Raw genomic sequence first — 19,093 nt, 5'->3', positions numbered from 1 at the left:
CGAATAGGCAAACACTCGAACTCTGGCCGCTACGCAATCAGTGCTTTCTGCTATTTTGTGACGTGTAGCGTTGTCGACTGGGCTAAACAGACTTTATCATACAACACTCAGTATGTGCTACTCAACATGTGCTAGGCTTAAATTTTCGAATACAAGTATTTCAACTGACGCACTTTACTGATCAAAGCAAGCAGCGCAGAGCTTTGTCAACTTCTTTTCTATATCTGCATGATCATATGAAAACGTACAACAAGGATCGTTCGAATTCGACACTCTAGATGCTGTATAAGTGCAACCACACATAAGTCATAGGTCAATCAAGGACTATTGCGAAATAAATAATTCGAGGCTTAGACCGACACGAGTAACAGGGTTGAGTCAGGCATCATGTTAAATCAAACAACGAACCAAATTTCATTTTAAAAGCAAGAAAATTCACCGATTGACGCACAGTTTGCATTCATTTGTATCTAATGATCTACCCACTCATGGCGAGGGTCAGTACTCTCGCTTCAAGTACGAGGTGGTTGGCTTCTTGAGTTGTGTCCAGCAGCAGTGGGCCCAATTGAAGTATCATCTGCGAAGTATGACAGAATCCCTTTGAGAGTAGCTCATCATACTGACTGTCAACAATTGATCCAAAGATACAAGTGAATTGTGAAGCTGTAGCTCGCTGGTGCGTTTCTTCAATTCGCACAGCCAACCAACCAACGTCCCAGGTTGTCGACGCCGCACGCCGACAGCACCCGCTAACCCGGATACTGTCATCTCAGCATGCACACATCACATGGAGCCCCATCTGCCAACAAAACCTCATGCACGACAATGGAGCCGTCCAGAACCACCAACCCCATGCCAGACCTCCCCCGCGTCATTCGCCCGCATGGCGCCTTTCCTTTTTCTGAAATGTCGCCGTGGGTGCATCATGCCATCTCGACAGCCATGCCCACCCTTTCATTGGCCAGCCATGCCAAGACCAAATGATTTCCATCCCACCGCCAGTTCAGTATGCATCAAACCCCATGAGGACTCAACGTCAAGTTGACATGGTCTTTCTATCCTGCAGCACTTCAATTCACACCCCGGTCCCAAAGTCGGGTAGATACTCAGCGACATTGCTATTACGGCAAACATAGGCTTTGGTCATGCATTCCACCCACCCTCCGGAATCGCAATCCGCATCCGGACTGGCCGCATCGCCGCAAACCCTCCGAGACACAACAAATGCCTCCACCAGGACTACGCTGTCCCCGTTTCAACCCACTTCCTTCCTTTCTTTTCCTCTCGTCTTCTGCCTCTTATTCTCTCGAAAACACCTCCCCGAGAGACTTCTGCCTGAAGTCGCCCGATAACTTACACAATGTCCGCTCCAACACCAGACCCGACCCCGGCCCCGGTGCCTCCCGCCGCCCTCGAGGCCGATCCGGCCCCCACAACCGGCACCCCCGCCGCCGATCCGAACACCGACGACCCCGACACCTCCGACTCTGACTCCTCCCTCGGCGTCGAGCTCCAATCATCCACCGCCTCCCTACGCTCTTCCATCCTCCAGTACCGCCACGAGAACGGGCGCACCTACCACGCCTACAAAGATGGCGCCTACCTCATCCCCAACGACGAGACCGAGTCCGATCGCCTCGACCTGCAGCACCACCTCTTCCTCCTCACCCTCGACGAGCGCCTACACCTCGCGCCCCTCGACCCCGCCAAGCCGCCGCAGCGCGTGCTCGACATCGGCACCGGCACCGGCATCTGGGCCGCCGACTTTGGCGACCTGCACCCGTCCGCGACCATCATCGGCGTCGACCTGTCACCCATCCAGCCGGCCTTCGTGCCGCCGAACGTGCACTTCCAGATCGACGACATCGAGGAGGAGCCGTGGACGTTCTCGCAGAAGTTCGATTTCGTGTACTCGCGCATGATGACCTCGGCGATTGCGGATTTCCCGAAGATGTTCCGCCAGTCGTTCGAGAACCTGAACCCGGGCGGGTGGATCGAGGTCACGGACATCACGCCGATCACGTCGGATGACGGCACGCTGACGGAGGAGACGGCGCTGTGGCGGTGGAGCGATCAGCTGCTCAAGGGCACGCAGGCGGTGGGGCGGTCGTTTGACGGCGCGAAGCTGTACAAGAAGCAGCTTGAGGAGGCGGGGTTTGTGAATGTGAGGGAGGTGGTGTTTAAGTGGCCGCAGAATAGGTGGCCTAGGGATCCGAGATACAAGGAGCTTGGTGAGTCGTCGATGAGGATGTCCCCTTTTGACGGTATGATTTTGATCTGACCGACTGTATTTGTCTGGCGTAGGTATGTGGACACTCGAGAACATCACATCGGGACTGGAGGCGTTGAGCGTGGCGGTTTACACCCGCGTTCTTGGGTGGAGTAAGGAGAGCGTGGACGTTTTCCTGGCGGAGGTGAGGAAGGACATGAAGAACACTGCGATTCATTCGTACTGGCCTATGTGAGTAACCCTGTTTTTCGTTCAACTGGTGCGGAACGTTTGCAGACTGACCCTGGGTCTAGTTATGTTGTTTACGGACAGAAGCCACAGTGAGGGCATTGTGGCCTATTGGGTGAACAATGATAGCTTTGTACTACGAAGTATACCCTAGCATTTGAGACCATATCAATGTTCGCAGCACCAGCATCGGACTCTGAGGGCTTCCTGTTTACTACGGGTCTCATATCTACGACTTTAACAATATCAAATCTTAACGTCCCATGGCAAAGGACCGTTCACCTCATGAGCCAATGAGCAGAATTCGTCAACGTTCCAATTGCGGTTCATGACTACCAGGCTACTCACAACAAAGTTGACAGAGGTGGGCTAAGTGTGTTTATACAAATATGTATAGTCCAATATGTACAAGAAATTACATCATTCAACGAAATTACTCGTCTACTGCAGATACTCCCGCTTCATCATTTAGTAAACAGGCATCTTGAACGCATCAAACGTGTACTTCCAGGTATCAATCGACGCCTGGTCATACACACAGCTGAAGCCGGCCCCGTCATCCGTCCACAGCGGGCGCTGCGGCCACCTGCACAGCTCACCGATGCCCTCCCCAGTGCTGTTCAGCGTGTCCGGCGCAGCCCCCTTCTCAACCCAGTCAATCACCGTCTGCAGCGTCGTCTGCGGCCATCCACCGCCCGGCTGGTGCGAGTTCACTCCGCAGTGCGCGCCGCCAGGCACCAGGTACAGCCGGTAGAACTCGTCCATCGCCGCGGAGCTCTCGTTGAAGCCCTGGCCCGGGAACATGATGCTGCGCACGGATTCGTAGTAGTGCACCGACGAGGCCGCGGGGATGGAGTCGTCCTGCTCGCCGTGGACGTGCAGGATCTTGCTGCCGGCGGACTGGAAGGCCGACAGGTCCGGGTGCGTCGTCTGCAGGGAGTCGGCGTACTTGTTCATGCCGTAGAGCATCCAGTCGCGGAGGGTGTCGGCGGTGACGTTGGTCAGGGACTCGAGGGTCGAGGTGTCGCGCAGCTGGAGGTAGCGCGCGACCCATTCGCCGCCGAGGCCGGAGATGCTCACGCCCCAGGTGTTGGTCGCGGAGTCGAACTTGGCGTTGGCGTCGGTGAAGGCGGACCCGGGCTGGTAGTTGAGGTAGACGCGCTTGCCTTGCGAGTCGATGAGGCCGTCGTAGTACTGCTTGACGAGGGCGGCGCCCTGGGCGGAGACGGTGCCGTTCTGGGCGGGGGCCGGGTTGGAGGGCGGGCCCTGGCGCTTGGCGAGGTCGCCGAAGCCGCCGGTGCCGCTGCCGGAGGTGGCTTCGCAGGAGTAGGCCTGGCCGACTGTGGTGTTGAAGTCGAAGGTCATCTTGCAGAGGTCGGAGCGGGCGACGACGCCGTCCGTCTTGCCGTCGAGGGGGTCGCAGGCGGCGATGGTGAGGTTGAGGATCTTCTCGAGCTCGCAGGACGGCGGGAAGTAGTTGGCGGTGGTCTCCATGACGTTGGCCGTGAGGTGGTTGACCTGCTGCTGGCCGTAGCGGAAGGCGGGGGCGCCGGCGACGACGCCGTCGAACTGGTCGCCGAAGCGCTGGGCCTGGCTCCAGCCCTCGCGGCCGCCCTCGGAGCAGCCCTGGTAGTAGGAGTAGAGCTTTGTCTCGGCGGGGACGGTGAAGAAGTTGCGGGCGAACTGCTTGCCGAGGACGGCGAGCTCGTTGTGGGCCTGGTAGCCGAACATGTAGACGGACTGCCAGTTGATGGTGCCGTTGGCGGCGAGGAAGACGGCGTCCCATTGGGTGTTGAAGTTGCCGAAGCCGCCGTCGGTGATGCCGGAGACGGCGCCGGCGATGATGCCAGTGGGGATGTACTGGGAGCCGGAGTTGATGGCGAGGCCGCCGCCGCCGGTGGAGACGTAGCGGTTCTGGAAGGCGTCCGGGGCGGGGACCCAGTAGGTTACGTGGACGACGTCGTTGGCGAGGCCGTCGTGGGAGTAGGTGAAGGTGACGTTGCAATAGTCGATGGTGGCGGAGGGGTACCACTCCGAGGAGACGTTGGCGCCGGTGACGACGGCGGTCTGGACGGAGGCGGAGTCGATGGTGACGCCGGGGATGGTGCCCGCGGCGGGGAGGGCCTGCTGGGCGTGCTCTGTGGTGCAGACATCTTGCAGGGTTGCCGCGTAGACGACGACCGGAGCAATGGCTGCCGCGATGGCCCGAAGGGAAGAGGGCATGTTGGGAAGTATGGCCTGAATAGGGTAGGGAAGTTGTCTGGCTACCACAGCCAAGAGGAGGAGATGAAGTGAGAGGCTGAAATCGAGAGATATTCAAGACGGTGATGGTGGCAAAGGCGAGGCGTTTATATCTGTATACCTCGCCTCAACCGGCAGCCGTGTACCGAGCACCGGCAATTCCGAGGAGCTCGCCATGGCACTGGATATTTTTCCCCATTTCGATCGTCCCTTAAATCTCGGCGAATTCTGCACCCCAACTGAAGTGCAATACGACGTCGGGACCCGAGTGCTGCGGCCTCGTCTGACTTCTCGGCACGCCGCTGTCTGGGAGGTGTTGACCGATGCGGGCCAAGTGCGAGGCCCCTTTGCAGTGAACTTCCTTTGCGATGTGTTTATGGTAGGTGGCGTTGGGGGCGGCGATCGGCTGGGTTTAATAGTCCTCGGGTTAGCCCCACTGTGGGCCCGGACCGAAGGCGCGGGATCCAATTTAGCGCGAGTCGGACTGGCCCCACCCGCCCCCGCCCCGCCCCGTCGTCTCATCCCGGCCGACCGGGACCGGCTTGAGATGCGTCGAGGTGTCATCGCGTGTTTGCTGCTGATGAGAATGTTTGGATGATTCATCAGCGCCGTTTGACCGAGCTGTCGGACGTTAGGATGATGCGTAACGCTCCGCCGAGGGCTCGGGGTTGGTGGTGTCTTTGAGTGTAAGAACGTAGCATCGGGAGAAACCCGGAGCAAAGGCTGCCAAGGAACAGAAAACATTCAGGAACGACCCGACGAGCGCCTTGTGGGGTCCGTTTACATCACGCATCCCACCGGGCTGATCTAGATTTTAGACTTAAATCGACTATGGAGCTCCGGGGGACCTTGCAAGTTGTGGCCCACTGGGGTGCTTTTGCTGCTGCAACCAACATACGGTACCTGCATGCACGTCACCCGATTATGCACGTCTGATACGTCTACTGGTACAATGACAATGGGGAATCTTTAAAAAACTAGAGTATCGCTAAGAAAACTACACGTACAAAGGCTTCGAACATCTCATACATGGCAGATCCGGCACCACCACCTGGCCAGGCTTCTGGTCCAGTAGGTACTCCGTCTGGTCGTGAACCATCCCGTCCGCATCCTTCTTCAGGAAATGCACCGTCCTCCGATACGACGTCGTGCCGTCTTCGTTCTTAATCACGTCCAGCTCGTGCTCTATTGGCGCCCCGATCAACCTCTTCTCCTCCGGCGGGAACGACAGCTTTGCCATCGCCACCGGGTTCCGCTCCAACACGCCGTCATCCAGCAACACCCCGTGCTCAATCTCCGCGCCGCGCCGACCGACGCGGTACAGCGTGCCGACATCCAACAGCGCCTCCTTCGGCGCCGGGATCTTCGTCATCAAGTCAATCGCCTCCAACCTCGTCTGCAAATCCCGGCACTTGATCGACACGAACCCCATCATCGACAAGAAGCCCTGCTCAAACGTAAAACTCGCCCGCGGCCGCTCGCTCGGGAACGCGACCTTCATCTCCGCCGCCTGCTTCCCCAGCGCCACGATCCGCCGGAAACTGTCCGCCCACTCGTCGTACCGCATCTCGCCCTCGCCGTCGATCGTGTTGACCTGTATCCGCGCCATCTCCGCCTTGATCTTCATCCCGCACAGCGCCATCTTCTTCGAGCTCTCCTGCGGCGGCACCGTCGCGTCCAGCTCGCACACCTTGCCGTGGAACTCCTGCAGCCGCGTCTGCAGCGGCTGCTTGCCGCTCTCGTCGCCCTTTGCGAGCAGCTCGATCGCGTGCACCGTGATGTTGTCGATCGCGCTCTGCGCCTCCTCGACGCTCTCGAAGCGCGGCGGCATCGGCGCCTCGAACCCGATCAGCCCCGGCACGAGCGCGTCCTCGGAGGGCTTCACGCCCAGGAAGAAGGAAATGAAACTCAGCCGCCGGAAGATGGGCATCACGTACTCGCGCGCCCACGACTGGCAGCCGACCTTGTTCAGGATCAGAATGCCGTGCTTGCAGTGGCGCAGCGCGGCCTCGACGTCGCCCTGGAGGTACTCCACGCACACGAAGAGCACGCACACGAGCAGCATGAGCTGCTCGTCCTGGGTGCCCTTGATGCGCTCGATGGCGGCGCTGTAGTGGGAGATGGCGAAGGCGTTGCCCTTCTTCTGGCGGGTGACGCGCTCGCCCTCGTGGAAGTCCTCGTACAGCGAGCTGATGGCGAGCACGGCGTGGCGGACGGCGGGCTCGAAGTGGGAGAACTGGACGACGAGGTGCGTCCAGAAGTACGAGTCCGTCGGGCCCGAGAGGACGGGCCCGACCATGTGAGAGAAGAACTGGAAAGCGCGGCCTTCACGCTGGTCGTGGGCCGTGAGCTGCTGCGGGCGGTACCAGGCGAGGCCGTGTTCGATGGTCGGCTCGTAGCCGGCGCACTGGCGGCCGGAGGATGTGCAGCGCACGCATTTCGGCTTGGCTTCGTCGCATTTCACCTTGCGGGCTCTGTGCGGGAGAAGGGCGCCTGGGTTAGTTTTCTTGGTCTAGTTTCCATTGCGGGCTTATGGGATCGTGATATGGGTGTGACGAGGTGATTATGTGAACACTGATTCGATGTCGGGGAGAAACAAAAGGAGGGACGGGAGGGGTGTGAGAGGAGGAAGAAGAAGAAGGGCATTGGCAGTAAGGTTCAGATAAGGGAGCGGCGGCAGCTTTCGAGGGGGAAACCCACTTGCATGTCCGGCAGCCCGTCTTGACCTTTGGACTGCCCTTCCGGGGCGGCATGATTTATCGGGCGTAGCGATATTGAGACGGGCGCCGTGTTGGATGAGGTTTCGCTTCCTTTGGATGATTGATGTGCCTTGTTCCAGCGGCTCAACGACTGGAAACCGGCGCCGAGGCCCCCTCGAAGATCGTGGGAGAGTCTCCAGAGTGGGGCGAGACCGAAACGTTTTTTTGGTGGCGGTCGGGGAGTAAATCAAATCTTTAATTGGCGTCACTCTCACCGCTCTCTGCTGTTCTCAATTGACTATTGCCGTCGGGTTGCTGTAGACTCCCGAATTCCTTTACCGAGAATCTCCTGATTGTCCAAGACTGGGCAAGGCAGGTAGGGTTGTACGATGGGCTAGAAAGAACACTTGGCGCCTTCAAGGGATTAGCCTCAGATGGAACAGCGAATCTGACAGGAAAGAGGGGCAAGAACGAGGTGCAACGGCCGGCGGGATGGGTAAAGGAGGAGAGAGAAGAGCACTCTGTCGTTGGGGGAGATTGAGTAACAGGACAAGAAGGTTCGAAAATCCTGCCAGTTCAAGGGGGCGCAACGGAACGGACGGGGGCATGGTGCAAGTCTTATGTTTGTCTTTATGGGGCAAATGCGAGCGAGCTCAGCCAGTGAGACGCGTAAGAGCTTCCTGTTAAGGGGCCGGCGCGCATCGTGGCACCGTCGGCACTAACCGGGGGGCCTATTAGCTATTCGTACTAAGGTATTTAGGTGGAGGATCAGATAGACAGATTCAGGTGCGGGGAGGGCTGCTGCAGATCCCTGCCGGGCTTCTTCTTTGAGACTTTTCTGACTTATCGCCGACCGAAACCGAAGGGCAGAACGGCCCCCTTTTTTGGTCGGCGCCGTACATACAACGACTCAACGAGAACTGTGGCCGGGCCGGGGCCACCAGTCGCCGTCTGCTCGCCTCCTGAAGCGGAAGGTCGGACCATGGGATGAAGGTTTTACGGTTGTTCTGGTTCGGAGGAAGGCAGCCATTATTAAGCTTTAACCTACGCAGATTGGCCCGCCTTGTCTGCCCTGTCTGCCGGCTTGCCGGGATGTGGGTGTCGGGGATGCCGAGCCCCGGGGCCGGTGAGCAAGAAGCGGGGGACGCACTGCACGCGGTGCCTAGCGACTGCGACTTTCTGTCTCCTTCGATCGACCTTCCGATCTTGGTCATGGGGTTGAGTGAAGTTTGACGACATTTAAAGGTGATTGTGACTGTGTACGTGGGTCCTTTGGCCTTACATGATGTCATGCGCTGTTCTTGACCCCCAGCTGCAGATGTTGTGGGGGCTAGAACGCCACATCTCAATGATGGAAGATTTGGGTGTCAAGGTTGTGGGATAATCAGAGTTTCAAGTCCCTATGATACGTTCGGCCTCTGAATCAACACATTGATACCGCGGCCGTGTTGTTTACGGTTCTGGAGGCAAAGGAATCTTAAAGGCCTTATGATTAGGAATCTTTCTTCCCTTCTAACTTTTTTCTTCGCAGTTTACTACCTAGAGGCGTACTTTATTAACTATCGCATAACTCTTATAGGGAAATATTTAAGAGCTAGGATAGCTTAGGTTTCATAGAGAAACATCTATAGCTACTCACAGGGGTATATAAAAAGAGTATAAATCGCTTCAATTATAGGGGGTAAATATCTCTTTCTATATATTATTATAACTTATTAGACTAAAATACTGAAATAATACTATACTTATTACTTCTATGATTACTATTTTAAAAGTAGTAATAGTTCTATTTAACTTATTAGAGAAAAAGAGGGTAATATCTATATGATTTAAAATTAATACTTTTTTTTAGAATTATAATAAGTTTAAAGAAATATTATTTTTCTATTACTTATTAATATATATTACTTTCTATTAATATAGCTATAATAATCTATCTCTTTTTATAACATTTAATAAGTTTAAAAATATTACTAAAATATTTAAAAAATAATAAAATAACTAATAATTAATATTATAAAATAAACTAATTAAATTATTTAAAATAAGAGAGTTTATGAGTAGAACTAAAAATAGTATTATAATTTAATATAGTAGTAGTTAATAAAAGTAATTAAATATATAAGGAGTAGTTAGAATAAGGAGGACCTCTTATATATCCCTAGTTATATAAAAATTCATAAAAGAATTCTTTACAAAATATCATAATTAGGAATTATGTAGAGCTACGTCGAAATCATCATCAGGATCAAATGTTTAAACATTCCATAATGTGAATTATGTGTATATAATTGTCGAACATCGTACTTGTTAGCATTATGGGTAACGGGCTCCTTCTCGAAATGTTGATCGTGATTCCTCACATTAAGCTTTTCCCCCCCGCGACGACCTATCACCCCAGCGACTAGGCTAATGAGAGAATATCAAAAACAAACAAACTAAATTGCAGGGAGGAAGAAAAAGTGAATAGACTAAACAAACGGAGAGAAAAAACCAATTAAAGACAACCAGTAAGTAATGTCAGCCCGCAACCACCTAGCTCGTAGAAAAGAGAGCGTTGTTCAAGCACTGAATGACCGAATCGCCATTTGTCAGCCCGGATGTGGTGCACACAAGAGCAGCACCAGTCGCAAACGGCCCCAATGCCGTCACGCAGAGCGGCAGGTCCACCGCCAGCGCCACCGCATCGTCGCCTGCGAGATCGAGACAGGCCTGCGGCAGCGTCGAGATACACGTGGCGCTGAGCGCATTCTCCAGGCAGGACACGATCGAGGAGCCCGTGGTCGTCACGCTGATGGCCGTTGTGGCGAGGCACGTCGCGGCGTTGCCCACAGCGAACGCGCCGAGAGCCGCGGTACAGGCCGGTATCGCGGGGATCAGGGCCAGACCGTCAACGGTAGAGAGGGACTCGCACGGCGCCGGTACCGTGGCGCAGACGAAAGGGGTAGCTGTCGGCGCTTGTGTCGGGCAGAGCGCGGGGTTGGTCACAGTGACGACGGAGGGAGCCAGGCCGAAGGCGACTTGGAGACATTCGAAGACGCTTGAGCCCTGGGTGAGGGCGCTGATGGCGCCGGTGGTGAGACAGGTTGCGGCGGTGCCGACGGCGAAGGGGCCGAGGGCCGCGGTGCAGAGGGGGATGTCGGTGAGGAGGGCGAGGCCGTTGGAGGTTTGGAGGTTGACGCAGGCGTCGGGGAGGGTGGTTGGGCAGCTGGCGGTGAGGGCGTTGGTCACGCAGTTTGCGATGCTCTGGCCGGTGGTTGTGAGAGAGATTGTGGTGGAGAGGCAGGTGAGGACGTTGCCGGCGGCGTAGGGGCCGAGTTCGAGAGTGCAGGCGGCGATGATGGGGGCGAGGGCGAGGCCGTTGGTTGTGGAGAGTTGGGCGCAGGAGTCGGTGAGGGAGACGCTGCAGGCGGAGGCTGTTGCGGAGGATGTGACGAGACAGCCTGTGAAAGTGGAGGATTGGGAGGTTTGTGTGGTTGGAGTTCCCGGAAGTGTGTTTGAGGCGGATGGGGATGCTGAACTAGACGATGGTGGAGATGAAGTTGTGGATGAAACAGTGACGATTGTGGAAGTTGGAACGGACGACGAGGAGACTTCGGAGGTGGCGGAGGTTGAGGCAGTACTCGAAGCCGAAGTAGTATCCAGAGTAGAAGAAGCTTCTGAAGTTGAAGACAGTTCGGAAGTGGAGGACACATCAGAAGTAGAAGGAGCATCAGACGTAAAGGAGACATCAGAAGAGGAGGAAGCTTCGGAAGTGGAAGAGACTTCAGAAGTGGAAGAGACTCCAGAAGTAGGAGAGACCTCGGAAGTAGAAGACACTGTAGAAGTTGAGACTACCGCAGAGGTCGAGGATGATTCCGAGGCAGACGAGGACTCAGAGGTCGCCGTAGTAGATGCCGAGGTAGGGGTTGACGTATCGGTGCTTGCCAAGGCAGTCGATGACGCTGCAGCCGTGGGCACAAGGACAACAACAGCGCCAACAGTGCCGCCTTGCGAAGGAAATACGGTGGTAGTCGCAGTGACTGATCCATCGTAGCCGCTCGTCAACGTCGAGTACGATATCAGACTCGGGTCCAGAATGACAACTGTTCCTGGTTGGCCGGAGACAGAGGGAGGAATGGTCGAGGTTAGGGTGACTGAGCCAGTATATGCGCTGGTCACTTTGGGGAAGCTTGCCGCCGCGGTGGTTGGTACGGTTGTGGGTTCCAGTATGACGATGGTTCCAGCGGTGTTGGTGCCTGTTGGGGGTATGGTAGAGGTGGAGGTTACTGTGCCGTCGTAGCCGCTGGTGATGGTGGTGTAAACAGGAGGCAGAATGGTAGAACCGGGAGCTGAGGTTGTTGTTGCTGCGGGACTTGGGACGAAGATTATGGTTGCTCCTGGCTCTCCATTGGGGCCTGAAGGTAGGACCGAGGTTGAGGTAGTCGAGCTGGCGTACGTGCTGGTGAAAACTCCGCCAAGAACTGGGGCGCTAGTAGGAGACGCTGATGATAAACTCGAAACAGATTCGGCAAAGGTACCGGGTGCCGCGCTTGTGGGGGCCAGAACGATGACAGTTCCAGTGCCATCTGCTCCATTAGGCGGGACCGTGAAGGTTTCTGCCACACTGCCTGTGCCGGGGGCCGTAAGAGTGATGAATGGACCAGTGAACTGACTAGCCATTGTTGGGTACAGAATAAGTTGGGTGCCAGTGGCATCAGTCCCAGCTGGCGCCAGAGAGAGCGTATTGGTGAAGGTGCCAGTCCAGACACCGCTTACAGTGGCAAAAGGACCAGTGAAGATGTCGGGGGCAGGAGTCAGGACGAGCTGCGTTCCGACATTGTCCGTACCGGATGGAGGGAGAAGCAGAGTCGTGGGTGTCGTGCCGTTGTACGCCTCGGTAGCTGTAACGTACGGCCCAGTGAAGGAGGTGATCACGGGACTGGGTGTCAGCACCAGTTGAGTCCCGGTTGTATCGGTGCCTGACGGAGCTAGGCAAAGGGTTGTCGGTGTGGCGCCAGTGTAGGGTCCCGTGATCGTTACATAAGGCCCGGTGAAAGACGGAGGAGTGGTCTCGGGGAGGAGTACAAGTTCGGTCCCAATTGAATCAGTGCCGGCGGGAGGCAAGATGAGAGTCGTCGGGAATGTACCGGTCCAAGCGCCTGTAAGTGTAGTAAATGGTCCAGTGAAGGCGGTGGTGGGAGGTGTGATGGTGGCAGCGTCGACGAGGTCCGTTCCGGTAGGGGCAGGTCTCGCGATGCCCCAGGGGTCACTATCACCGGTCATGAATGGGCCCAGTCCCTCGTACCAGTTGGGGTTGGCTGGAATGCAGACGATCTTCGTTCCATTGACGTCGTCTCCGCGAGGAGGGAATACCAGCGTAGTGGGTTCGGAACCGGGAGGGCCATCTCTAAAGAGAGTGGTGCAGGGGCCTTCAAAGACCACAGATGGATGGCTGTTGGTGTGAGTTAGTGAAGAGTCACGTTGACATAAGATACGAGAAAAGCAGCTGACTTACAGAGTAGACGTGAATGTCGTAGTGCTCTGGACGACGAAGTCCGACACAAGCACCGTAGGAGCGTTGGTCACAGATACAACTGTGCCAGCAACATCGATGACAGTGTTGTGGCAGACGGCAGCGCTGAGATGTACGGGAACGTGATCGACCACAACAACCTCCTGAGTGATTGCTCCTGTATTGTCAGCCAACGAGCAACCTTGAGCTCCGGATGCCAGCCAAGGCAGTGCGGATAAGGCGCCCAAAGTGACATGAGACCGTCGGGAACGCATGATGACAGTGATGGTATAATTGAAGTTGGAAAGCGAATGTGAGTGATTGTGACGATTTTAGAGGGCCGTCAGAGAAGATGAATATTGAACGAGTGTGCTTGGTTGTTTCTCTTCTGTAAACCCGGGCCCTGAGAAGACTTTAATGTCTCCTCAGATGGCGAGCCTCTTCCGCAAAGCTGATCTAGGCCAAGAAACAGCATTCTTGGAAATCGATCTTGTCAAGGTAAGTTTACTCATGAGCCCACATTGGTAATTGAAGTCGTGGGCAGGAACGCATGCAGTCGATAGGATTCATGAAGAGTGGGTACCGCCGAATCAGCATCAACGTACTCGGTCCACAGACAACATGCTCTCCCACGCATGAAGTAGGCGTCCATCATGGAATAATACAACTTGAGGTTATGTTGATGTTCCGCTTTCAGCCATAAACAGTTGAACTTGGATGAACCAGCTGAAGAACCTACAGGCATTGAACGGAATGGGCCAAGATTCGGTGATCTTGTTGAATTTCCCGTCTACTTTCGAGTCAGTAATCTCGCCTTCAAGATCCCGAATGGTACGATGTTCGATATTGTGATGAACGCAAACGGCTTTTGGATCATTCAGATTTCCTTCTCCACGAGGAGAATTTGATTTGATTGCTGGAAAAGATAAAGGAAGCTCCAGTAGCACCAAAGCATGGAAAAGGTAAGATTTGAACTGAGTCATGCTTGTTGTCGAGAATATGTTTTGTTCGGCATTTGGATCAAGGACTCATGTCCAATGTAGGTGCAAAGAACCTCTTCCACGGAGTATATAATGAATGCGAGCGGTGCCACCTCATCACACTACTCCTTCTCTCGTTATCCCCAGCTCTGACATCTTCAGCATCACTCCCCGTCACTCGTTCAAAATTCCCATAATGCGCTCCATCGCTTTGGCTTTGTTGTTACCTGTGGCCCTCGCCGCCCCTCGCGCAAGCCCGAACGAACAGGGCTGTGAGCTTACAATTACCTCGATTCCCGCAATCACACACACGTTTCTCGCCCCAATGAAGACGTTCGTGGTCAACGCGGCCCAGAGTGACGGGTGCCAGTTGCCTCCTCTTATACCGTCTACAGTTCAGTCCTCTCCTGCAGGCCCAGCCAACACCGGCCAACCCAGCACCAAGGGGCTCCCAGGCACCTGCCAAGGCGCGCAATGCCAATCAATCAACAGCTTTACCGATGAGGCCGTTGACAGTGTTGCGCAGACTTCTCCCTGCACAAACTGCGTTGACTACCCGGCCACTCAACCGACAGATGCCCCCGGCCAGAATGCTCTTCCCTCTCCACCCCTTACTGGTGCAGGGGATGATAGCCACCGCCAGGGTCCAACGACTAACCCCACCAACATCCACTCCGGCACTCCCAGCCCACATTCTTCTTCCGGAGCTGTGCAGCAGCCCAAGAATCCCGGACAGGACGGCACAGATGAAGACGCATCTGTACGACCTACGCAGGGTTTCTCCATTGGTGCGGGTCCGTCCATCGGAATCGAAAAGACGAGTCAGCCAACATCGACATCTGGCGTTGCCAATGCCCTCACGACCAAACCCTCTGTGGCTGGATCCGAACCGGGTTCCGCTACAAGCAACACTACGGTTTATCACAACCCTGTTTCGCCCTCCGTTGAGACTTCGGTCTGGTCGACGTCTGCCAGAGGCAGTCTGAGCCAGCCAGAGCCAACTCGCGTGCAAGTCTCCTCCGCCTCCGCTTCTCGCGGCATCGGAAATCTCTGGAACGTACATGCCCTACTGTACTCGGTCGTATTCATCTTGGCCGGTACACTGGTTTAATCAATGAGACTTCTTCTGCGAAGCCTTCGCCATAACATCGAATCAGACGACTGGGGCTCTGTGTTTTGTTATTGGTCTATCTCAAGGCGGGGGAAAACGCACGTTGCAATGCATTATTCGCCTATCATCCATTTCTTTCGTAATAATGTCAAATAATATGCCGCATTTTCTTCGCCGTGTATGTCACGTGTTCAATATCTCTACAACGAGAAAAAGATCGCCACCTGTCTTTTACTCTGAGCCTTCCTTATTCGATGCATCATATTCAATGGCTGGATTTAATGCTTGATCGTGTCTTCAATGCCGGCTCATTTACCGATCATCTCCCTACCTTTTGTGGCATTGACCTTGGCCGAATAGAGGCATCTCCCAGCATCATTTTTGGGGCGATATCCAACATTCTCAAGAAAACGGGTCCATTCCATCACCACCCCCTTGCCCTACATCCACCTCATCCCCCAGTCGTTTTCCTGTTCGAGCAAAACAATCTCAGAAGCTCTTGGTACATGATCATATCAACTCCAAGTTCTTCTCCGGATGTCGGTACTGTAATCACCACTGGCCCCCAATCCTTTCGAGCCTGGCGGGGACGAGGAGCTGTCAGCTGCGAAGCTCGAGACATGTCTTACCAGTTGGAGCTGAAGCAGCAGGGCTTAGGAGACCGTTGCAATTGAGCTAAAGCCACTTGAGTGTGAATATTTAGCCGAGCTAGGCTAGTAGCCGCCATTTAGCTGGATGGGTTAGCGCCTCATTGGCGCCAGTCTGGTTTGGTCCAAATACACGAGCACAAGCAGATCAAGTTCCCGATTCCGGACCAGATCGTCGGCAAAATGATAGGAGTGGGGAACGCAGCAGCACCAAACCAATGCCCGGGTCCCTGCTCGGTAGAGCAATAGCCGAAGCTGAAAGATGGATGTCTCGAAGCTCAGTTGCCCAGGCAGCGACTGCTCTCGGACTGCGGCGAGATGTCTATGATCACTGTAAATCGTAGTATCAGTGGTGCTGTCTGTGGAGAATGGAAGTGAGGAGGAAACGGAAATCTCACGATACAATGCCTCTCACTGTTGGCACAGGCAAACAGCGACTCACAAGCTTTCACGCGGAGATAGCCCGAGTTGATATCGAATGTTGGATCGTTCCTCCAAAGATGATGCATCCAATTATATATGTCAGCCGTCAGTACCGTAAGCATATGTCAAAAACATCGCTCTCGAACAAAACGCCGTTCGGTGACTTTAGTGAGTTACGAGGTCTCAAGTTTTATTTGCGAACCTATACCGCATCGGTAGTGGGAGGGTAGGTCATGAGCGTGTGTCGAAAGTCAACTGAAACCCATTCTGCAATGCGTTTTGCACTCTGTCGCTGCTCACCATTCTCTGAGGTTGGCACCAAGTGTGAACCGGAGACCGCGCTTAGGCCTGGTATACGATGCTTCTGGACATCTGTCCTGGGTCTGATATTCACTCGAAAACAAATCAACTAGATGCCAAAAGCCTCTGTGGGTGATCCTGCAACTCATCAACATCAAACATTCTGGTGCAGATAGTATCTGAGGTGTACCTTCTGACTCGACATCGTGGGCAAGGGTCACTGGATGCGCCAAGTCGCAATATGGGCGGGATGCAGTTGTGGAGCGTCGATGCGCAGCATACCGACAAGTGTCTGCCATCGTGGGCTCTCAGGATATTGTGATACTAGCGACTTCATAATTACTTTACTGCGACGTGTATGGCTTGAAGCTGTGGGATATCATCATTTCTTGGCCGAGTCCGTTGAAGCCTTGATAGACTGACCTCGATGACTTCTGACTTCTATGCACGCATTGAACTTGAAGGATACAATCTAAAGGCGGATGATTTGAATGCATAGTCATATTTGCTTCCTTATCGAACGTCAGCCCTAGGTTTTTGAACTAAATTATGACATTCCTAACGGAATGTCTGTACAGCCAAGCTATGCAAACCTCGCTGTGCTATATGCGGCAATGAAAGATATATCACCTAACCAGGAAACTCGAACGGTGTATCTTCCATAGCGTCCCTTGTGTTAATGCGCAGAAGGGCTTCCATATTCGGATCTTTAAGTGCATTGCAGTCGTCATTATGCTTCTTGCGATCCTTTCCAGCTTTCATACACTCCTGGCAAATATTTCAGCACGACTGTCGTTCCAAGAAAATTGAGTATACAGCTGGGAACTTACCTTTCCGCAATAAAAGAACCATGGACAGCTATCGCACTGTTTCATTCTCTTCCCTTCATTACCACAGGCATGGCATCTTTTTGTCACGCCTTCTTCGTCCAGTGTTTCCCAGTAATCACATAGGGCCTTGTTCATACTGAGCACTCGATCCAGCTTGAATGGGAATGCCTGGAGAAGTCAACAGGTCAACCATGTCTCGGTTTCTAACTCCTCTCAAGAGCTCTTGGCAGGGCCCACTCACATGGCAAGTCTTCAAATCCGCAACCCGGACACCTTTGGTGCCATCCACAAAATTGACCCTTTTCGCATACACCACGGCGATGGTGTATCCAACCTTGAACTGACTCGGCGTGAAGCGAAGACCTTTGCTGAGGTCAAATCCAATGATGAAATTGTCTCTGTTGCGATCATGGCAGACTAGGCAGAACGGATTACCAGCCGATGTAGACGCGGCATCAATCTCGGCGAGAAGACACCACGTCTCTCCCTCCTCATAGATGGGCTGGCCGAGGTGGTATTCTGACTGCAGCTGAGCGAAGGCTGGAAAGAAATAGGTATCGGTAAAGCTGGCGGGTGGCTCGAAGTCCATATCCCCTGCATCGCTCGCCGGAGCGGGGCTCGATGTCGTGGATTCGGACATGATTATGGAGATCTTTGCCGAGAACTGCAGTGCCGGGGTTAAGTGAGATATGAGATGAGAGAAAGTCGTCCAAGATTCTTGGAAGACAGGAAGAGAGGGGTCAGCCCTCAACTGTGGCGTCTCTGGCGGCGTTGCACAGGATCCCAAGCTTGTGGCGTTCGTCGAACAGGTTGCAATCACATCAGCAATGGACTAGGAAAGATGGAATATGAGCTTGGCATGTTTCTAAGAGCTTCAAGATGAAGACCTCAGCCCGGATGATTGCAAATTGGTTGGTGCCCGTGGAGACAGCCGCATGCGGTGGAACGGCGCTTCTCATCCCCTTGCATACTTGCGACTGTCGGCCGGAAGAGGATTGGGGGTGGTTTACCAGCTGAACACGTCTTGGCCGAGAGGGGTCGAGCGGCTTCACATGAGTCAGCGCCAACCCGATTTCCCATCACCAAGACTACGAGTAATGGTTCCCTCTCGGCAACTGGTTAGGTATGCATGAAGAAATACAGAATCTGGAATTTAAGAAGACAGAAAAACTTCAGATTTATTATGTGCTTTGTTCTAGCCAGTCTCTTGAATGCATCAACTGACGCTTACAAAGACGTACATGTATTCCCACAAAGCATGTTTGACCAAGATTGCTTGCTGCCCTTCTCATAATCTGGATTTGAAAAGCAGACATGCTATGAGCTTTCGAATCATGATGTTCCCGCATCACTGGTTTGACGGGACCTCTTCCCGCTGCTGTCCCCGCCTTCCATGCCATTCCTGTTGTCATGATTGTCTTGCCCATTGTAACTCTGTTCTCCTTCCTGTGCCATAGAAGACTGGTTCATTCTGTTACTACCGGCTTCGTTAGAATTATAAGTGCCAGAATAGTTCAATTTTGATCGTCCTTGAAAGCTCCGGAGCAAACTCAACCAAGGGAGCCATGCAATCAGATACCTGACAGGTCTTCCTCTACTTTTCGCGAAACCATCCGCTTCTCCAGAGTCATGTCTGAAAGTAGACTTGCGTCTCATTGCAGGAGAAAAAAGTAGAAACACGTCCTTGACATGCATTGTGCGCGCAGGGAGCGGTGTTGGTGGCGCAGAAAGGGACGGGTCAATGTCGTCGGGTGATCGCCAAGTTTCCAGAAGGAGATAACAGGTTCGCACAAAACCGAAAGCGCCAATCAGCAGAGGAAGCAGCTGTGCTGGAAGGCTAATCTCATTGTCATGGCCCGCGCCTCCCAGGACCGGAGCAACATGGTTGAAATTAAGGGTGCACTCGACGA

The 19,093-nt window shown here is 54.1% G+C and overlaps 6 protein-coding genes across 6 annotated transcripts; 2 read left to right on the top strand and 4 right to left on the bottom strand.

The window, feature by feature from the left end:
• Positions 1-1,360: 1,360 nt before the first annotated feature.
• Positions 1,361-2,554, top strand: tdiE-18 (putative methyltransferase tdiE; the record flags this gene model as incomplete). Its single annotated transcript, XM_037323435.1, has 3 exons — positions 1,361-2,231; positions 2,305-2,461; positions 2,524-2,554. 3 exons carry the CDS (start codon positions 1,361-1,363, stop codon positions 2,552-2,554), a joined length of 1,059 nt encoding a protein of 352 aa, XP_037178524.1.
• Positions 2,555-2,926: 372 nt separating this feature from the next.
• Positions 2,927-4,681, bottom strand: Tannase (the record flags this gene model as incomplete). The annotated part of the gene is made up of 1 exon (XM_037323434.1): positions 2,927-4,681. One exon carries the CDS (start codon positions 4,679-4,681, stop codon positions 2,927-2,929), a length of 1,755 nt encoding a protein of 584 aa, XP_037178523.1.
• Positions 4,682-5,696: 1,015 nt separating this feature from the next.
• On the bottom strand, positions 5,697-7,452 carry atnN-15 (Aspercryptin biosynthesis cluster-specific transcription regulator atnN; the record flags this gene model as incomplete). Its single annotated transcript, XM_037323433.1, has 2 exons — positions 5,697-7,173; positions 7,400-7,452. 2 exons carry the CDS (start codon positions 7,450-7,452, stop codon positions 5,697-5,699), a joined length of 1,530 nt encoding a protein of 509 aa, XP_037178526.1.
• Positions 7,453-9,933: 2,481 nt separating this feature from the next.
• CGCA056_v008184 (uncharacterized protein) lies at positions 9,934-13,167 on the bottom strand (the record flags this gene model as incomplete). The annotated part of the gene is made up of 3 exons (XM_037323432.1): positions 9,934-12,832; positions 12,896-13,070; positions 13,164-13,167. The coding sequence occupies 3 exons, from the start codon at positions 13,165-13,167 to the stop codon at positions 9,934-9,936; spliced, it is 3,078 nt and encodes a 1,025-aa protein (XP_037178525.1).
• A 901-nt stretch (positions 13,168-14,068) lies between these two features.
• CGCA056_v008183 (uncharacterized protein) lies at positions 14,069-14,983 on the top strand (the record flags this gene model as incomplete). The annotated part of the gene is made up of 1 exon (XM_037323431.1): positions 14,069-14,983. The coding sequence occupies one exon, from the start codon at positions 14,069-14,071 to the stop codon at positions 14,981-14,983; it is 915 nt and encodes a 304-aa protein (XP_037178520.1).
• Positions 14,984-16,983: 2,000 nt separating this feature from the next.
• Positions 16,984-17,823, bottom strand: CGCA056_v008182 (uncharacterized protein; the record flags this gene model as incomplete). Its single annotated transcript, XM_037323430.1, has 3 exons — positions 16,984-17,121; positions 17,184-17,351; positions 17,425-17,823. The coding sequence occupies 3 exons, from the start codon at positions 17,821-17,823 to the stop codon at positions 16,984-16,986; spliced, it is 705 nt and encodes a 234-aa protein (XP_037178519.1).
• Between the last annotated feature and the right edge of the window lie 1,270 nt (positions 17,824-19,093).

The sequence above is a fragment of the Colletotrichum aenigma genome, assembly GCF_013390185.1.
Source record: "Colletotrichum aenigma strain Cg56 chromosome Unknown KSG_Cg56_contig05, whole genome shotgun sequence".
Classification (NCBI taxonomy): Eukaryota; Fungi; Ascomycota; class Sordariomycetes; order Glomerellales; family Glomerellaceae; genus Colletotrichum; species Colletotrichum aenigma.
This window is presented reverse-complemented; position numbering and strand designations above follow the sequence as displayed.